The 15,626-nt window shown below is 40.5% G+C and overlaps 3 protein-coding genes across 4 annotated transcripts in view; 2 read left to right on the top strand and 1 right to left on the bottom strand.

The window, feature by feature from the left end:
- LOC107101653 (Fanconi anemia group A protein-like) overlaps window positions 1-3,255 on the top strand; it is a 4,914-nt gene extending 1,659 nt beyond the window's left edge. The window contains exons 5-12 of the mRNA XM_015400646.1: window positions 1,128-1,243; window positions 1,328-1,487; window positions 1,703-1,765; window positions 1,988-2,081; window positions 2,156-2,240; window positions 2,700-2,847; window positions 2,921-3,019; window positions 3,114-3,255. Coding sequence (XP_015256132.1) covers window positions 1,128-1,243; window positions 1,328-1,487; window positions 1,703-1,765; window positions 1,988-2,081; window positions 2,156-2,240; window positions 2,700-2,847; window positions 2,921-3,019; window positions 3,114-3,212 — 864 coding nt within the window. The 3' untranslated portion in view covers window positions 3,213-3,255. The remainder of the gene's footprint in view (window positions 1-1,127; window positions 1,244-1,327; window positions 1,488-1,702; window positions 1,766-1,987; window positions 2,082-2,155; window positions 2,241-2,699; window positions 2,848-2,920; window positions 3,020-3,113) is intronic.
- Window positions 3,256-3,314: 59 nt separating this feature from the next.
- On the bottom strand, window positions 3,315-13,187 carry znf276 (zinc finger protein 276). Its single transcript, XM_015400645.1, has 13 exons — window positions 13,045-13,187; window positions 12,021-12,302; window positions 9,907-10,204; window positions 9,763-9,809; window positions 9,256-9,669; window positions 9,050-9,125; window positions 8,035-8,118; window positions 7,826-7,945; window positions 7,660-7,735; window positions 7,396-7,513; window positions 6,004-6,103; window positions 4,509-4,807; window positions 3,315-3,751 (listed from the first exon to the last, which is right to left on the bottom strand). The coding sequence occupies exons 2-12, from the start codon at window positions 12,259-12,261 to the stop codon at window positions 4,543-4,545; spliced, it is 1,839 nt and encodes a 612-aa protein (XP_015256131.1). The 5' UTR covers window positions 12,262-12,302; window positions 13,045-13,187; the 3' UTR covers window positions 3,315-3,751; window positions 4,509-4,542.
- A 521-nt stretch (window positions 13,188-13,708) lies between these two features.
- The window catches only part of vps9d1 (VPS9 domain containing 1), a 38,109-nt gene continuing 36,191 nt past the window's right edge, over window positions 13,709-15,626 (top strand). For both annotated transcript variants that reach the window (XM_015400653.1, XM_015400651.1), the window contains exon 1: window positions 13,709-13,823. In XM_015400653.1, the coding sequence (XP_015256139.1) occupies window positions 13,731-13,823 (93 nt within the window). In that variant the 5' untranslated portion in view covers window positions 13,709-13,730. The remainder of the gene's footprint in view (window positions 13,824-15,626) is intronic.

The raw sequence follows: 15,626 nt of genomic DNA, 5'->3' as shown, positions 1-15,626 counted from the left end.
TGGCCCCCTGGTACATTTGGTCTAGATCCGCCACTGTTCCTAACCTTCACTAGACGTGGATATACTTTAGTATATTCCGCTGTAAAATTAGTCCTATATTTTCGTTTTTTACTCGAGGATTAAACCTCTGTCGTTTCACAGGATGCACAGCTTTGAGTGGTAACTAGGTGACTGCCAGAGAGTTACCCAGAGAAACTTATCGGACTGATCCAATCAGCTCCCACAACCAGTCGCCTGGAAAGCTGGTTGAACAGAGCATCACTATGGACAGACACGATGCACAGGTTTCACCAGCAACCTCCTCCCCACACTCCGCACTCTCTTGTTGTTCCTGCGCAGTCGCAGTAGTTCTCATCCGCACATGATGCACAAAATATTGTTTTAACTGCCCGCTCTCACTCGCATTAAGAAAACACCACATTGCATTGTCTAAAATCCGGCATCATTAATCCACTCGCGGGCATCCGTGAACAACCATCTATATCAGGGAGACTCTCTGAACTTCCGGGAGACTTGGGATGTCTGCGGAACATGCAGTGGGTTGGGGACTGAGCATGGTCTTTGCTGTGATTGACAGAGGCAATGACACTGGCAGTGACACCAACAAGGAGAGCGATCATAGTGATGCTAGTCTTTGCCATCAATCTGTATCTAGACCTCCTCTAACTCTCTACAGACATGGGGGAGATGGAGCCAGTTTTAACCCCACAGACGCAGAGCTACTCATGCTAGTTATTTTATGTAACATCACAATAACGTTGGAGCCAAAACCAATGCTAATTTAAAAGAAGATACAGTGCACTTGTTAAACCTGAGGAGGTTGCCTAAGGGCAGGTTTTAGACAAAAAAAGGATTAGTGCAAACATGCAGTAAATTGTCAAAACGATGCTTGGGATGTAGGTGATGTCAATGTGTGCAGTTCATCAATAAAAAAAGCGGATTTTTGGTTGAGTTGTCCTTTAAAATACTTTGTCTATTTTAATAACTATACATTTCTTCAGATGAACATTAGAAAGCAAAGAAGTTTTATTTTAGTTTGAAATTATTTTAATTATGTATCACAGCTTTGATGTGAGCTAAGGATTTTGCTAGCTGATTAAACATCTGCTGCCTGGATGTGTTTGCAGCGCTGGTGGCAGCAGCTTTCTCCGCTCCTCTTTTCCTTGTGGGCTCGTCTCCGTAATGGAGAGTCTCCTCCAGAACAGCTACAGCGCCTCTCGGATTGTTGGCTCTGGGCCTGCAGGTAGAACCAGACATTACCTACCTGTCAGCTAATTGATAAACAGACGGTGCTAAGGAGTGCTCTGTCACTGTTTATGGTCTGCAGTCTAAAGCGGAGTCAGGTGGCCAAGATGCCTGAAGCTGCTGTTTTGGTGTGCGCCGCGAGCCTGCATGGCTCCTTCTGCAGAGGCTGTGAGGAACAGCAGCAGAGCTTCAGTGATGCTGTGAAGTCACTGAAAGCAGAGAGAGGAGCTGAATACAAACAGGTGAGAGTCCAAAACAAAAACTGATCAATCCTTCAGACATGTGGAGATGCTTGAGAAAACAAGCCAACCATTCATTCCTATTGAACTGTTTGAAACTGCATCATCTTGTTAAGCTAGAAAGGAACTTTAAAGGTTCTGGTTGTCAGTTTGTCAATTTCTCTGAGAGGAATAAAAAAAAAAAAAGAAACTTTAATGATTTATTTTTTTTGGCCCAGGTTCTTGTTTCTCTGCTCTTCCTTTGCTTGAAGGACTACCTGTCAGCACTTCTGTACCCTCAGGTAGGCGAAGTCCAACCGGGAATTAAATCTTTAACATTCTGTATCCATCATGAATGAAATACACTTTTGAAAAAAGAACAAATTGCATCTTTAGAGATTTAAATTTGTGAAACAATAACATATGTACACTGAATGTGGTATTTTTCTAGAGTGCAGCTAAATCTGATAATTATGAGATAAAGAATCACAAATATGATAAATCATGTTTTTTTTCCACTGTAGGAGCAAAGTTGTGAAAAATCTAAACATTTCTGCTCAGAGCTTCTGGCTGTTTTGGTGAATTCTGCTGACTGTCTGCTAATCTTCAGCTCCAACGGTACCGTTTACACTCAGCTGGAACTAGTTCCAATGATCAGGAGCTTCTTATATTTATGTTATCGACATTTTCAGCATCTTCAGAACCAAACCGGTATCCCTGGGTCTCCCTGACATCTTCGGACGATTGCATACGGTTAATGCCCTGGGCTCTCTGCAGGTAAATCCATTAAGTCTTCACACCACTGCTCCGTTCCAGCTTGTCATGTAAAAACTTGGAAGTACCTTTTCCATCTATAATTGAACATTTACCCGATAATGAAATGGCTCCAAATTACTTTGTGGTGTAAGTTGAGGAGATTCCTCCAATTAAAGCTGCTCAGAGAGAAGCTTCAAGCTTAGATTAAGGAGCAGATTGTTAGTCTGGGACACTGGGAGGTTCGGCTGCCCTGCAGAGAGGAGGGAATTTGATGCTGGCTGGGGATCAGGATCAAACTTTGGGCTCTAAAGCTTTGAAAGCTGAAATCTTTCCAAAACATTTTGATCCTGATGTTTGAAATTTTTAACATGAAGTGTGAAACTGATTTATATGGAATATATTATGATAATGGTATAAGAATACTTTCTTTTGGCTCCGTTTTCTTGGTCATATTCATTTCTTTCCTGTTTTTTTTTTCAGTTTGCTGCTGCAGCAAAGTGCTGAGTTCCTCCAGAGGGCGCTGTGTTGTCCAGGGTTCCTCCACGCTGCCATCCTGTGGTACCTCTCTGTGCTGCAGCTGTTCCTAGAAGGAGACACGCCCACCATGACCACAGCACCTACTGAGAAGGTGAGGGTGGTTCTGTCTGTCTATGCAGAGCGATTAGAAATGATGCTAAATGAAAATCTGGGTTTTCTTTCAGCTGGATCCCTCCCAGGTTCTGAACCGCACCAAACAGCTTGTCCTGAGTTCGATCTCACAGGTACCTCCCGCTGCACTCTCCTCCAGCCAGCTGCGACAGGTAGGCTCCCACATCAGTGCCTGCATCCCAATCCAACCCTCCTGACTCGCCTTCATCTTATCTGGTGTTTTTCTCTGTGTTTTCATGGATCCAGCTGGAGTGTCAATGCGCAGACCTGGACCCAGAATTGGCTGCAGCTCTGTCGGTTTTGCTGAACCCTCACAATCTCAGCCCTGAGATAGACTTCCTTTAATGGTGACAGACTGGAAACATCTGACCTGATGCTAAACGTCAAACACAATGTTTTTCAAACAGGCGACTGTTTTACCAAAGTATTTTATTTATTTACATAGTTTTTCTACAGATCATATACATGAGGAGCCCTTCTGTTGCAGTGTTCTTTTCTTGGAATAAAAAAAGACTCCATCTCGTTGTGTTTCTTCCTTCCTACAGAGCTTCAACACCAGAGCTAAGCAGCTGTAGTTTGGCTAACAGTCATAAGGCAGCGCTTCCTGGTGTGACAACATTGAATACATAACTTAACATCAATTTTAAATAGTTTGTTGCCTGACCAGCAGTTCAAAACAATAAAACCTTTTCATCTTCAAATCTGAAGCTAAAATCTGCAACTTTCTTTAAGATCTTTCGTTCGGATTCATTTGCTTTTTTCCTTTGCTGAGTAGTCGGAACATTAGGACCAAAAACTGAAGAACTGCTGCAGTGTGAATGGAGGAAAGGCAGACACCGCCCTAGTGGCTGAAACAGGAACGACAGGACCCTGAGCACCTTCACCTGAAAACAAAAAATGATTTGATAAATTTTCAGAGCAGAAAACTCAACATATTTTAACATGCATCAGCATCTATACTCGCATAGCCCAACATGGTGATAAAATGTATACAACATCAAAAATGTTTCATTCTCCCAGCCTAAAAATCTAACTCAGCTGTTCTGACTGCCATGGCCACAGGTGTATAAAATCCAGCCTCTAGGGGTGCAGACAGTTTGGTGAAAGATTTCTGAAAGGATGGGAGCTCAGTGAGCTCCAGCCTGGTTCTGTGATCAGACAGGCTCTTGAACATTCAAATACATTCATCAAATATGGCAATTATTTAGCATGGATGCATATGAACATCCATGTTAAGATGAAGGCTGCCCATTGGCTATATTTAAAAAGGCTTTTCCTAGGGCATTATAGTGGTGAAGATTAACAGTCATCCGGGTCATAGTCATTCAAAAGGTTAAAGCCAATCAACTGGACCTTGTTATCCAAGTTTGAAGATGTTTCGCTTCCCATCCAGGAAGCTTTTTGAGTTCAAAATGTCAAAATTAGTGTTGAGTTCGAAGCTTTATAGAGTATATAACCCAGAAAGCTCCTGATATGACTGATCCCTGATTCACAGCCCAATTAAAGCTGCTGAATAAGTTGATTCTGTAGAGAATGGTTGTAGTGGTTCTTTTACCCTCAGCTGAACCTAAACTTTGGGACTCTCTCAGAACAGTTTGAGACAATGGATCCAAAGTGCAGACCCAGACAGGCTGTTTGTACCTCTGAAGCAGAGCAGGACCCGGACTCCCTGCTGTCATCTGTCCTGGTCCTGCTGGACCACTTCTCCGGTCAGACCTATGGTCTGCAGGTCTGCATGCTGCCTCTTGGTGCCGCTCCTCTGGACCTGGGCCTGGATCAGCGGGTGGACCATGGACATGTGGACGTTCAGGTTGTGCGCCTTCTCGAAGCGCTTCCTGCATATCAGACACTCAAACTCCAGGTCTGCCTCGGCCTTGTGTTTTGTCATGTGGTACTTCAGGGACGCTCTCTGGCGGCACTGGAACCCACAAACCTCACATCTAAAGAGGAGGATCACAACCAGATTTTTTTTTTAAGCCATAGCTTCTGATTATGACCAAACAATCAGAAATAAGTTCACCTTCATCTGGAGACCAACCTGTACACCAATTTTACATTTATAAAATAACGATCTGCAAAACCTCAACATGCAACGGACAGTCTGTTACGGGTAGTACCGATACCCAGGCAAGGTGAGGATGGCCTAAATTCTTCTGCAAAGAAATGTATTAAATTCTGGAGGAATTTCTGGGGTATTTAGAGGACTCTTTTCCCCCTGCACACTGCTGGTCAGCTGGCTGAACAGAGCCTGCTTTAATTCCTCACTGGATTCAGCTGTAGATTGTTATTTCAATTTCATCAGAGGTACAGTGAGGAAAATATATATTTGAACACCCTGCTATTTTGCAAATTCTCCCACTTAGAAATGATTGAGGGATCTGAAATTGTCATCGTAGGTCCATGTCCATTGTGAGACATAATCTAAAAAATCCAGAAATCACAATGTATGAATTTTTAAACTATTTCTGTCTGACTTGCTATAACCGAAATAATGCCAAACTGGCGAGCTACCAAATCCCTTCTTTGGGATATTATCCTTCGCCTCTCCTGCTGAGACATCTATATGTGCTCTGTGTTGTGGTTTTAGAGGGTGGCGCTTTGTGACTGCTTGCCTGGGTCAGTGATGGCGATTAGTTTGTGGGAAGTGGTGACTGTACCATGATAGACTACAATGAAAAGGAAGGAAAACTGTTTCTATATTGAACTTTTGTTAACCCTCCTTTTTTCTTTTGCACCACACGTCTATCGACCAATATATATTGTTATTGAATAATCATCCAGCCCTACTTAGAGCAGCCAATCGTTGGGGTTGTAAAGTTGTTGAGCTTATTTAGGACATGTATTTTATTTCTAGTTCTTCCAATAACCTGTATGTTGAGTATGGTATAGCTAATAATCATATTTTGACTTATATTCCTACAAAGATGAAGCTCTAAATATCATGCTGGAAGATTTTTCTAAAATGTCATAAAAAAGACAGTGATTGGATCACTTAAATTATTAATCATGTAGAGGAATGTAATGCGGAATAAAGTCCAATCAAGGCCTGAAGATGTTTCAGTTTCAGACCGTAGGAACTAGGTCTATGGTCAGCTGCAGACTGAGGTCATAATGAAGCTCCTTAATCAGGACTTACTGCAGCGGTTTGGCTCCTGAATGCCTCATCTGATGAACTGACAAATGTTTCCTCTGTTTGAAGGTCTGACCACACTGGTCACAAATATAGTTCCTCTCCTCTGGAAACACAAATAGAAATATTTACATTATTATCATTTGTACATCCTTATTGAAGTTACTGAGACCAAATATTTCATAGTAACCTGATAAGACAAACATTTAGAAGATAAAAGCCACAATAACTCACTAACTGTATTGATGAGTTCTTGCATCAATGCAGCATGGCATGGAGCAAACCTACTGAAACTATAGCCCCATTTACACTAGCCTCTGAAAACCGATCCGAGCCGAGTTCGGACCGAGCTTGGATCAGTTAACCATGGTGATTTTGGTTCCTTATGCCGTTTACACATCACGCTAGCACCTCGCCTTCTAGTGACGATGGTACTAATGCTCTCTAGAGGTAAACAAGCAAATCAACATGGCGGCGCCCGTAACATTCAGGAAGTTTGGTTATAATTGAGATATTTCGTTTTTTGCGAAAACTGAAAAAAAGAGTCAGGTGAAGAAGGCAGCCTTCGGTAAATTTACTTGGCAGAGTCGGCTTATGGGAAGTGGATACGACAAACGTTGAGGTTCATCACACTGCTAATCAGAAAGCATGTGGTTCAGTAGGGAAGCTAGTATTTTTATGAATGTCTGATATATCATGATTACAGAGGCTGACTGTAAGGAGATGATGCGCTTTGCTCATGCGCTCTTTGTTATCTGAGAACCGTGCCGGAAATGAACAGTGCTGAGACCTACTAATGAACTAGGACCAGTTTAGTGTGGTTCAGTACGGTTCAGTTATGCGTGCCATTTATACTCAACAGTTATCTCAGTTACATTGCTCGGACCGATCTTGGCACGGTTTCAATAAGGGTAGTGTAAATGGGGCTTATGTCAAAGGCTCAGAAACTGACCCCAAAAGAAACAGCAAATCACAAGGCAGTATCACGGCTTACGGCGGGACATACAGCTATGATGAAAGCAAGTGGAGGGAGCCAACAGCTGAACCAAAATAGACATGGCTGCACAGGAAGAAGTACATATATGAACAAGGAAGTCACACCGTGTAGCACCTGCACATTTTATCTTGTTAGCATGAGTGGCTAATACCAAACTTTGGCAGGTGGGCATTTGGTGTCGCTTTGCTCCAGCATGTAAGAAAGTTTGCTAAACGGCCCAGATTGATAGAAATAAACCAATATTATCAGTCTGTCTTTCCAGATTGGTCAAATTCTATTTGAGCTGCAATCAAAGCAGTGTGTGATCTTTTTAAAAGGACACGTAAGGTTATGTGTGACCCCGTTGTTCAGCGTGTGTGGGCCTAGAAAGACCCACCAAAGAGTATCCCTGGAGGCCTCACCTGTGTGGATGAGCTTGACGTGTCGCTGCAGGTAGCGGTCGATCATGAAGACCTTGTTACAGCCAGGATGAGGGCAGGGTCTCTCCCTCATGTCCTCATGATGCTCCTTAATGTGTTTCTAAACAGACACAAAAAGAAGTTCTACTGAGAACCTACACACACACGCGTCTGCAGGGATAGGTTTACCTCTGACTCTGAGAAGTTAGAAAGAAGAAAAAGGAGCACACAGATTCACAGAGGGAGCAGAGGAGGATCCATCCTGACCTTTAAGCCATCAGGAGCTCTGTAGACAGCAGTGCAGCCCTGATATGGACACTTGTAGATGTTTGGGAGTTCCTCTCTTAAAAACAAAAAAACAACAGCTTCACTTTATGGATCTGAACAGGACCAGAGATTGTTGGTTTAAGAACCTCCTGGAAAGTTTACACACCCTTTAGGCTTGAACTTGTTCTTCCAGCCTGGTTTGGGTCCAGGTTTTTTCCTGACTCTGGGTTCTTCAGAGGACTTTGGGCTCTGCCTCCTCTTGTTGGAGATGTTTAGTCTGGAGGCTCTGAGGGGAGGAGACGTCTAACAATTTACAAACAACTACAGGGAGTATTGGTTGGCCTTTAACTCTACAGGAAGTGGTTTATGACTTACGCCTTGTTCAGGATTGGCTCAAACAGCTCCTCGTCTGACGGGTCCACTCTTCTGTTCTCCTCAATTTCTTCCTCGGAGATCGCCCTGAAGCCACACAGATTCAGAGTCTCTCTTAGCTTTAATTTCAAAACCAGCTTTGTGTCACAGGGGAAATTAAGAAAACTTGCACTTGAATTTGGGGCCTTATTCTTAAAAAACACTGCATCAAATCAACTTCCTCCTCTGAAGTCGCCTTTTTTTATAAAAAGAGTCCTCCTGTGTCTAATCCAACATTGGAATGAATAAACTTCCCCTTAATCTAGGGCTCAAATGACTGATCAGATTAATTGTGATTAATCAAATACTGATATACTAATCAACTACTGAAGTGTACAGACTCTAGAACAGGGATCTGCAACCTTTACAATCAAAGAGCCATTTTTCATTCAGTTCAGCTAAATAAAACTATTTCGAGATGTTAACTGATAGGAAAAACATTAATAACTATTTCTAAATGTCTACTACAGCATATTATTTCATTTATGAAAAGATCACTAATTTTATTTCTTTTTAACAAACATTTGCAAAAAGAAAGCATCATTTCATTTTTTTCTTCTGAAATTTTTTTTTGATAGGTATAAAAAAACATATCTTTTAGCCTGATGACAAAAAAGATCTAAGCAATTTATTACAAGTAGCTTTAGTGTCATTTTTGTTTGTAGACAAGACGTACCCCATTTCCATAACAAGCCAGATTATTTCTCATGGTTTATTAATAACATGTTACTGTTTAACCAAAGTGTCTGTAATTTGTTTTGATTCTGACTACTGTTTTTTGGAAGCATGCTGAGCCTAATTTATATAGCCTGTTAATCTAAAACAATATGCATTGTATGGTTGCATAGAGGTGAACTTTCACAGCAACCTGGAGTTTGAAGATGTTTCTCTTTAATGTTTCAATAACACCAGTAATCAAGGCTTCTTTTTCCTGTTTTATCTGAGTGCTTCAGCCGACACTGACCCATCAGAAACAAACCTGTCAGAAAGATCATCGTCAGCGCTTCGGTCCTGCAGTGGAGCAGCAGCTGGAGACAGCGCCTCCTCTGGAAAATCTGGGGGGGGGAAATAAAATCTCAGCATTATAAATCCCACTAAACCCACAGCTGTGTTTCCACCTCAGACCCACGCAGCTTCAGCTGGTTCTATTTTCACATTTTGAAGGTCTCATGTAGGAATTCTCACCTTCACTCCCAGTCCAGCCCTCCTGAGCCAAGTTCTGTTCTGTTCCTGAGGGCAGACTTTGCTGAACCAGAGTTTTTATGCTTCCATCTAATAACCTTTCATTTCCAGCAGACTCTTCCCCCTCATCCAACTCTTCCTGTTCGTCCTCTGAGATTTCTCCCTCATCATTCCTGATCCTTAAAGCTCCTCTACTGGCCTCCCCTTTGGCTCCCAGGTAGGAAGCAGAGGAGCACTGAGTGTCCATGATGTATCTGTGACCATCGACACAGCCCCACACAGCCTTCACAGAGCCCCAACACTGGCCCTCCAGCACCTCCTTCAGGTCAGGGCAGGACCGGCAGGCCTCCCCGTGTCGGTGAGCCCAGGTAACCAAACTGTGGAGGCATTTTGGGTCAGTTGTTATGGAAGTTGGTGCTGAAAGAACAGAGAGAAAAAAAACCGAGTGAACCCACAGAGCTAGCATTGTAATGGGGTTGGTCAAAACAAAAAAGGGAGGATATTCTTTACTTCCTGATGTGTTGTTTGCTGAGGAGTTTGGACACTCTGAGTTCTTCCTGTAAATAAACAAGCAGCTTTAGGTCCAGCACGTTTCACGGTTTAAAAACACTCTTAAAGACACCCTGAGCTGTATTTACTTATTCAGACCCTCACCGGTTCCCCTTTCTGACAGGTGGCAGGTTGACTCTCTGCAGAAACCTGATCAGGGTATTGTGGCACTTGTAGAACTTGGTGTGACACTTTTTGCAGATAAACTCTGACAGTTCAGGATCACGGTCCAACTGGACCCCGACCAAGCGCTGGAAGTCCGTATGGAACAAGAGGGGCGCTTGAGCAGCAGAGTCAAAGATTTCCAGGGAATCCTGTGGCCATTTGTTGAAGGCGTGCCTTAGGCTGCGCGGGGAGAACTTTCCATGGCAGAGACGGCAGATGGCAGTAGACAGTCTGCCTGCTGGGAGACGAAACAGGCATATGTTTTGTGTTTGCTCCACTTTCAGCCCCAAAAAACAAAAAATATAAGAACAAAACTGATGTTACCATCAATGAACCATCATTGCAATTTCATTCCGCTTTTCATTTGCACTAATCATAAACATGTAGTTGTTTCACTCCAGGTTTTCCTGTATTCATGATCTTGAAAGCTTGTTTGTCCAGAGTCAGTTGTCGCAAGATTTTACTTTTGCCTGGGGAAGTTTTTACCTCTACCTGCATGCATGGAAATGTGTGTTACCACAACTCTCTACCTTATGTGTGGAGGCAAACCCACTCTAAACAGCTACAGTGAGACAGAGGGTATCTTAAATTTGCATTTTGCAATTTGCGATTATATTGCTAATACAATTAATTGCCCAGTTAATAACAGCTGGTTATTAACTGGGCAAAAACAACTAACCCATTTGGTATTTACCCATGGGCTACATAAACTTAAAAAGAAGCGGATTGAAGCAGTGTTTCTATCAACCAACTCATATCAGAGATTTTAGACACGGGCATATATATTCTATTGTTATTTTTTCTTTGTCTATCGGAACGATTTCTAAAATCTTTATCCGATCAGGACAGCCCTACTTCCACTGCATGTGTTTAAAAATTCTCTTATTAATTTATTATTTTTTATTCAGACCGCTGGAACAAGTTGCTAAAACGCAATAATTCCCTTATTTTTCTTCTTTTTTAACTCCGCATATGGTGAAAAAAATCCATTTAACCCTTCATGTCATGCAAAGATCGTCTTGATACAAGAAAAATACAGGTTTTTAAGAAAATGACCATTTTTCAATCGATTGTTAGTCGATAAGGTAAATCCACTTTAGATTAATTTATTAACACATAGCTTGCATCCCTAGTAATGATGATGGTAAGCTGGTTAGTGGGTATGTTGTTTTACAAAATGTATCGACACATGAAAACTTGTGTTTTCTTAAATCTCAGTGCGAAAAAAACATTTTGTTTTGCGTATGATTGAAAATAAGATTTATGGATATGATTATGCTCTGAAATAATAAATTATAAAATTACTACATATTTTTCAGTTAGATTCAACCCATGACATTTTATCTTTTGTCTACATGAGTTAAAGTTTGTTTGTGTATATTGTTTAAATCCTCTTAAAGCTACAGTGTGTAACTTTTAGCGACATCTAGCGGTCAGACTGCAGACTGCAGCAACATTAACCTCTCCACCCCCACCGCTTCTCCCCCCCAACAGTACGGCGAGAGTTACGGGACAAAATGTCTTCCACGATGTCCGCATCACCTACCTTCTCAAGTGATGAGGTTTGTTTACATAGATAATTTTACAGATAGTATTTCATTAGTCTGTGTAGGGTATAGATTTCATGTAGACTTAAGATAATAAATATACCCGTTATTTTTTCTACACCGTTGTGACGTTTTGGCGATCTCGCAATCGCTAGTTTGTTGGCTCTGCGCTGCCGTAGCGCAAAGATGTCTGCCTCCATGGCTGCGAGACCCGCTCCTATGTAATTATAAATAACGAATTCTAAGGCAACGCAAATATTAAGGTTAAGAGGCTGAGCTCGTAGATGATGATAAATAACATAGTTATGTATAATATATTACATTTCTGACTGTATATCCCTGTAATTATTACACACTGTAGCTTTAATTGTTCTGCATTATAACTAGGACACAAAATGCTTTAGCACCTACTGATGGACACAGATTACTGACAACCTTTTTCCATTGGTGAGGTTGAGCATCATTGCATTTGGCTTATGTTTGAGCAGATGAGATTGAACCACTTACTTGATAATCTGGTTTTGCTGTCTGGATTTTTCTCTTGTTCGTCATCTTTTATCACACTTAAGCCTGAGTTCATGTCTATCCCTGTATTTTCGGGTAACAAACCATCTATAGTATGTGGTACAGTCTTCTGAAGTTTCCCTCTGTTACCAGATGACTTTTTCTCCTCACTTCCATCTGTTGACATCTGCACTCTGCCAGTCTGTTGTGATGAGGTCCTTAGACGTCGCACTTTCTTCTTCATGGTTTATGTCAGGGCCCGACTTTCTGAATAATATTCTGTTTCTGTAGTAAGGTGGAAAAAAGACAACCCTGTGAGCCACTGAGATAAAGAAATAACCAAAATTTGTGAATTTGAATACAACAATATGTTTGAATACATTTAGATTAGGGCTGGGCAATTAATTGCATTTTGCAATAAAATCGCAATTTAGAAATATGCAATTTTTTAATCACAGAGACACTCAATTTCAGTCATAATAGATTCAACAAGAGTAAGACCCTGAATTCCTCCCTAAGTTGGTGGTAATAAAGTGGGTATGCTGTCAACAGAAGGGAACAGCGAGGTGCAGCTAGCACCTAAATCTATGCATTATATTAAGAGTAAGATCTTTTTCATGCAAATGTTACAGCAACGTCCTGCAGCACAGGCTCCTGGACAAGCAGGCTCTCAAGGTCATGGACAACTGAAACCCACAAGTGAAACACCGACATGGTTGTGCTTAGTGCAAAAAAAAAAAAAAATCGCAATAAATTTGAATCTTAAAATAATCGTAATTTAGATTTTTTTTTTTTTTAGATAGTTTGGAAAATGTATAACTAAATAGCAATTATTTCTCATCCCTTGAGGTTTCTGGTCAGTGCTGACGGTTATCAAAAAATAACAAACCCAACTCTAGGTGCCTTTCAGCTGCTGTTTAGCCTGGTTAGCTGCTTAGCCTATTAGCTGGTTAGCATCTTACTTTTGCTAGCTTTATTGGAGCTGCGCGGTTTAAGTGAAACACCAAGGGCTGGAATTGCAGCCTACCTTATATATTCCCAAGCCAAACAGCTTGATAACACGTTAAATGTAACACGTGACTTCTTGAGCCACTCAAACAAAAACAAACTCCACGGCTGCAAAGCTGTCCTCACTGATGTAAACATTAGAACCCGGAAGTGAAACCGGAAGTAGGGAAAGGGACGAATAATTCAGAGCGCCACCTCCTGGAATTCCGCGGTAATAATAATAATTAATAATAATAATAATAATAATAATAATAATAATAATAATAATAATAATAATATTGTTTATTATTATTGTTATAGAGGACATGTTTAAAAATAAATACAGAGATAAATACATGCTCAATAAATAAATAAGCATACAATTAATTGTCCCCCAAAAATACAATAAACAGATAAATGTTGGTAGAAATTAAATTATACAGTGAGACATAAATGTATATATCTCTTTTAATTAGCTTCTTTATTTATTCGCCTCTGTAATAATTACCTTATTTATTTATTGTCCGTTATGATCTTCAATATTTTCTCTATATTGAAAATGACGTTGGAGGGTGTTAAATGTAGTGAACACAAGTCAAACTCATAAGTTTTGTCCACTCTCACTTTGGGATACTGGACCACCAGGGTGCGCGGTGCAACTTAGTGAGCAGCCCAGGAAGCTGAAGTAGAAGAAGAAGAAAAAGGAGGAAGAAGAAGAAGATCACCATGGCTGCGTCTGACAGCGGAGTGAAGCCTCTTCAAAACGCCATGAAGATGGCCAAAGAAGCGATCCAGCTTGAGGGAGGAAACAGTCATAAGGTACACATCTACTCACCTGGGTGGAGATGATGAAAGCCTAGTCGAAGACCGACAGGAAGTGACGATGTGAGGGGATGTAAACAAACAGAGGGCGGGTAACAGCTGTCATTCTCAGTAAAGACAGTAAACACACTGGTGTCAGTTTTTATTTTTATTTTATTTTTTTAACATTTACTGCTGTAGGCTTTCCAGCATGTGACACATCCTCTCCATGTTCATACCTATTAAAGTGCAGTTGGTTCTTAAATGTGATTTGTTGACAAATTAGGCGCAGAAATGTAACTTGGCTGCTAGCAGACCCTAAATGGGTAAAAAAAAATCTACCTATTTAATTACAGGGCTGCCAACTTTTCACCAAACCTTGGGGTAAGATTTTGAAATAGTTTGGACAGGAAACCCTGTCAGGATTAGATGAGGGTAGGTGCAGCTCAAGGTTGGAGGTTTTCAGAGGATTTAACTGAAGCAAAGTGGCAAAATGTGGAATTTTTATAGCACAGTAAATGTTACTGAGTAACAATAAGTGATCTGTAGTTATGTGAAACATTTTCCCACAATGTACATTATTTTCTACATTCTGGTGATTTTAAGGGAATTGAAGTAAAGCAGAATGGGCCCTACTAAAATACTTGCATCGTAAATATAATAATTTCACAACTTTCACAAATTTTCACAACTGTTCATTAATTATTCTCTGCAGTTCAAGTAAATTAAACAATGGGGAACTAATAAGCTATTACTGGATTACTGGCACTGATACAGCAGCCAGTGCAATCGAAATCCATGCAAACTACACTGTGTAAGAATATTTGTAATAGGCTAAGGATTAAAAAGCTTCATTGATTATGTTATTAGTTTTTTTTTACAATTGACAAAACAGCTAAACAATTCAGACCTTCTAGGAGGCTGTCGATTTTATAAAAGTTCCCCATGGCAAGAGACAGTACTTCTCTGGATGTTTCAGATTGGAAGGTGTGATGGAAATTCAGTTTTTAAACATATTTAATCGACCAAAATAAGAATAAGATAAGTAATAATAAAAGAAGAACATCCCTGTGGTTTCTCCTCTATGAATCCTCGATAACCGAGTTGTTCTGCACATCCTCTCTGAATGTGGTTGGTCTTTTCTTTGGTGGCTGATCTTTTAAAAAATAAAATGCAATGGTTCTTTTTCTTGTTTGGGACCTCCTATTGTTTTGAGAGACCAACCTGAAAGCTTTAAGAATTAAAATATTTGTGTTGGTTTAATTTCTGCTAAACACCAACGGGAGATTATTAAACTAGACTGAGCAATAATTATTTAACTTGTCAGCAAAACATGGACTAAACCTGGGACTAAAAAAAGCACCAGGTAAAGAGTAAACAAACCATTGGATGTGATCCTAGCCTCAGCCTCCGCATCAATAGTTTAAGCAAGCTGCTGTAGTTTTTATTCATATTTACTCAAGTACATGATCACTTAAAATCTTCAATAATTTACAAAGAGAATTATCCTGGTCCAGATGAGATAAGATAAAAATTAAAATGACATACCTCATAACAACTGTCTTTTTTTCAATATCTAGCACAGGGAGTAGGTGGGAATATGGATTGGGTATGTGTTAGCACTAAGATTGTATTAAAAATGCGGACTGGATTTTGGTCACCGTGGTATTTATACATAGATAAGTGTAACAGAGTTGAGTTTTATTGTCTGTAATTTTTTTAGTGTGAGAAATTGGTAATATGGAGTGAAAGTGTGTGAAGATACTGAGATTGGTGAGTCTATTAAAAATCTAGTTAACCTTTGGAGCTCACAATGTTTAC

Source organism: Cyprinodon variegatus, unplaced genomic scaffold, assembly GCF_000732505.1.
Source record: "Cyprinodon variegatus isolate N-32 unplaced genomic scaffold, C_variegatus-1.0 Scaffold1128, whole genome shotgun sequence".
Taxonomy (NCBI): Eukaryota; Metazoa; Chordata; class Actinopteri; order Cyprinodontiformes; family Cyprinodontidae; genus Cyprinodon; species Cyprinodon variegatus.
Note: the sequence above shows the minus strand (reverse complement) of the source record. Positions and strands in the feature narration are given on the sequence as shown.

Excerpts from the sequence above, each read along its gene's own strand:
- znf276 (XM_015400645.1), bottom strand. The coding sequence starts at position 12,261 with ATGAAGAAGAAAGTGCGACGTCTAAGGACCTCATCACAACAGACTGGC. Across the intron at positions 9,810-9,906 it reads CCTGTCAGAAAGGGGAACCG|GAAGAACTCAGAGTGTCCAA; the intron begins GTGAGGGTCTGA and ends GTTTATTTACAG. Across the intron at positions 7,514-7,659 it reads GAGCTCCTGATGGCTTAAAG|AAACACATTAAGGAGCATCA; the intron begins GTCAGGATGGAT and ends GTGTCTGTTTAG.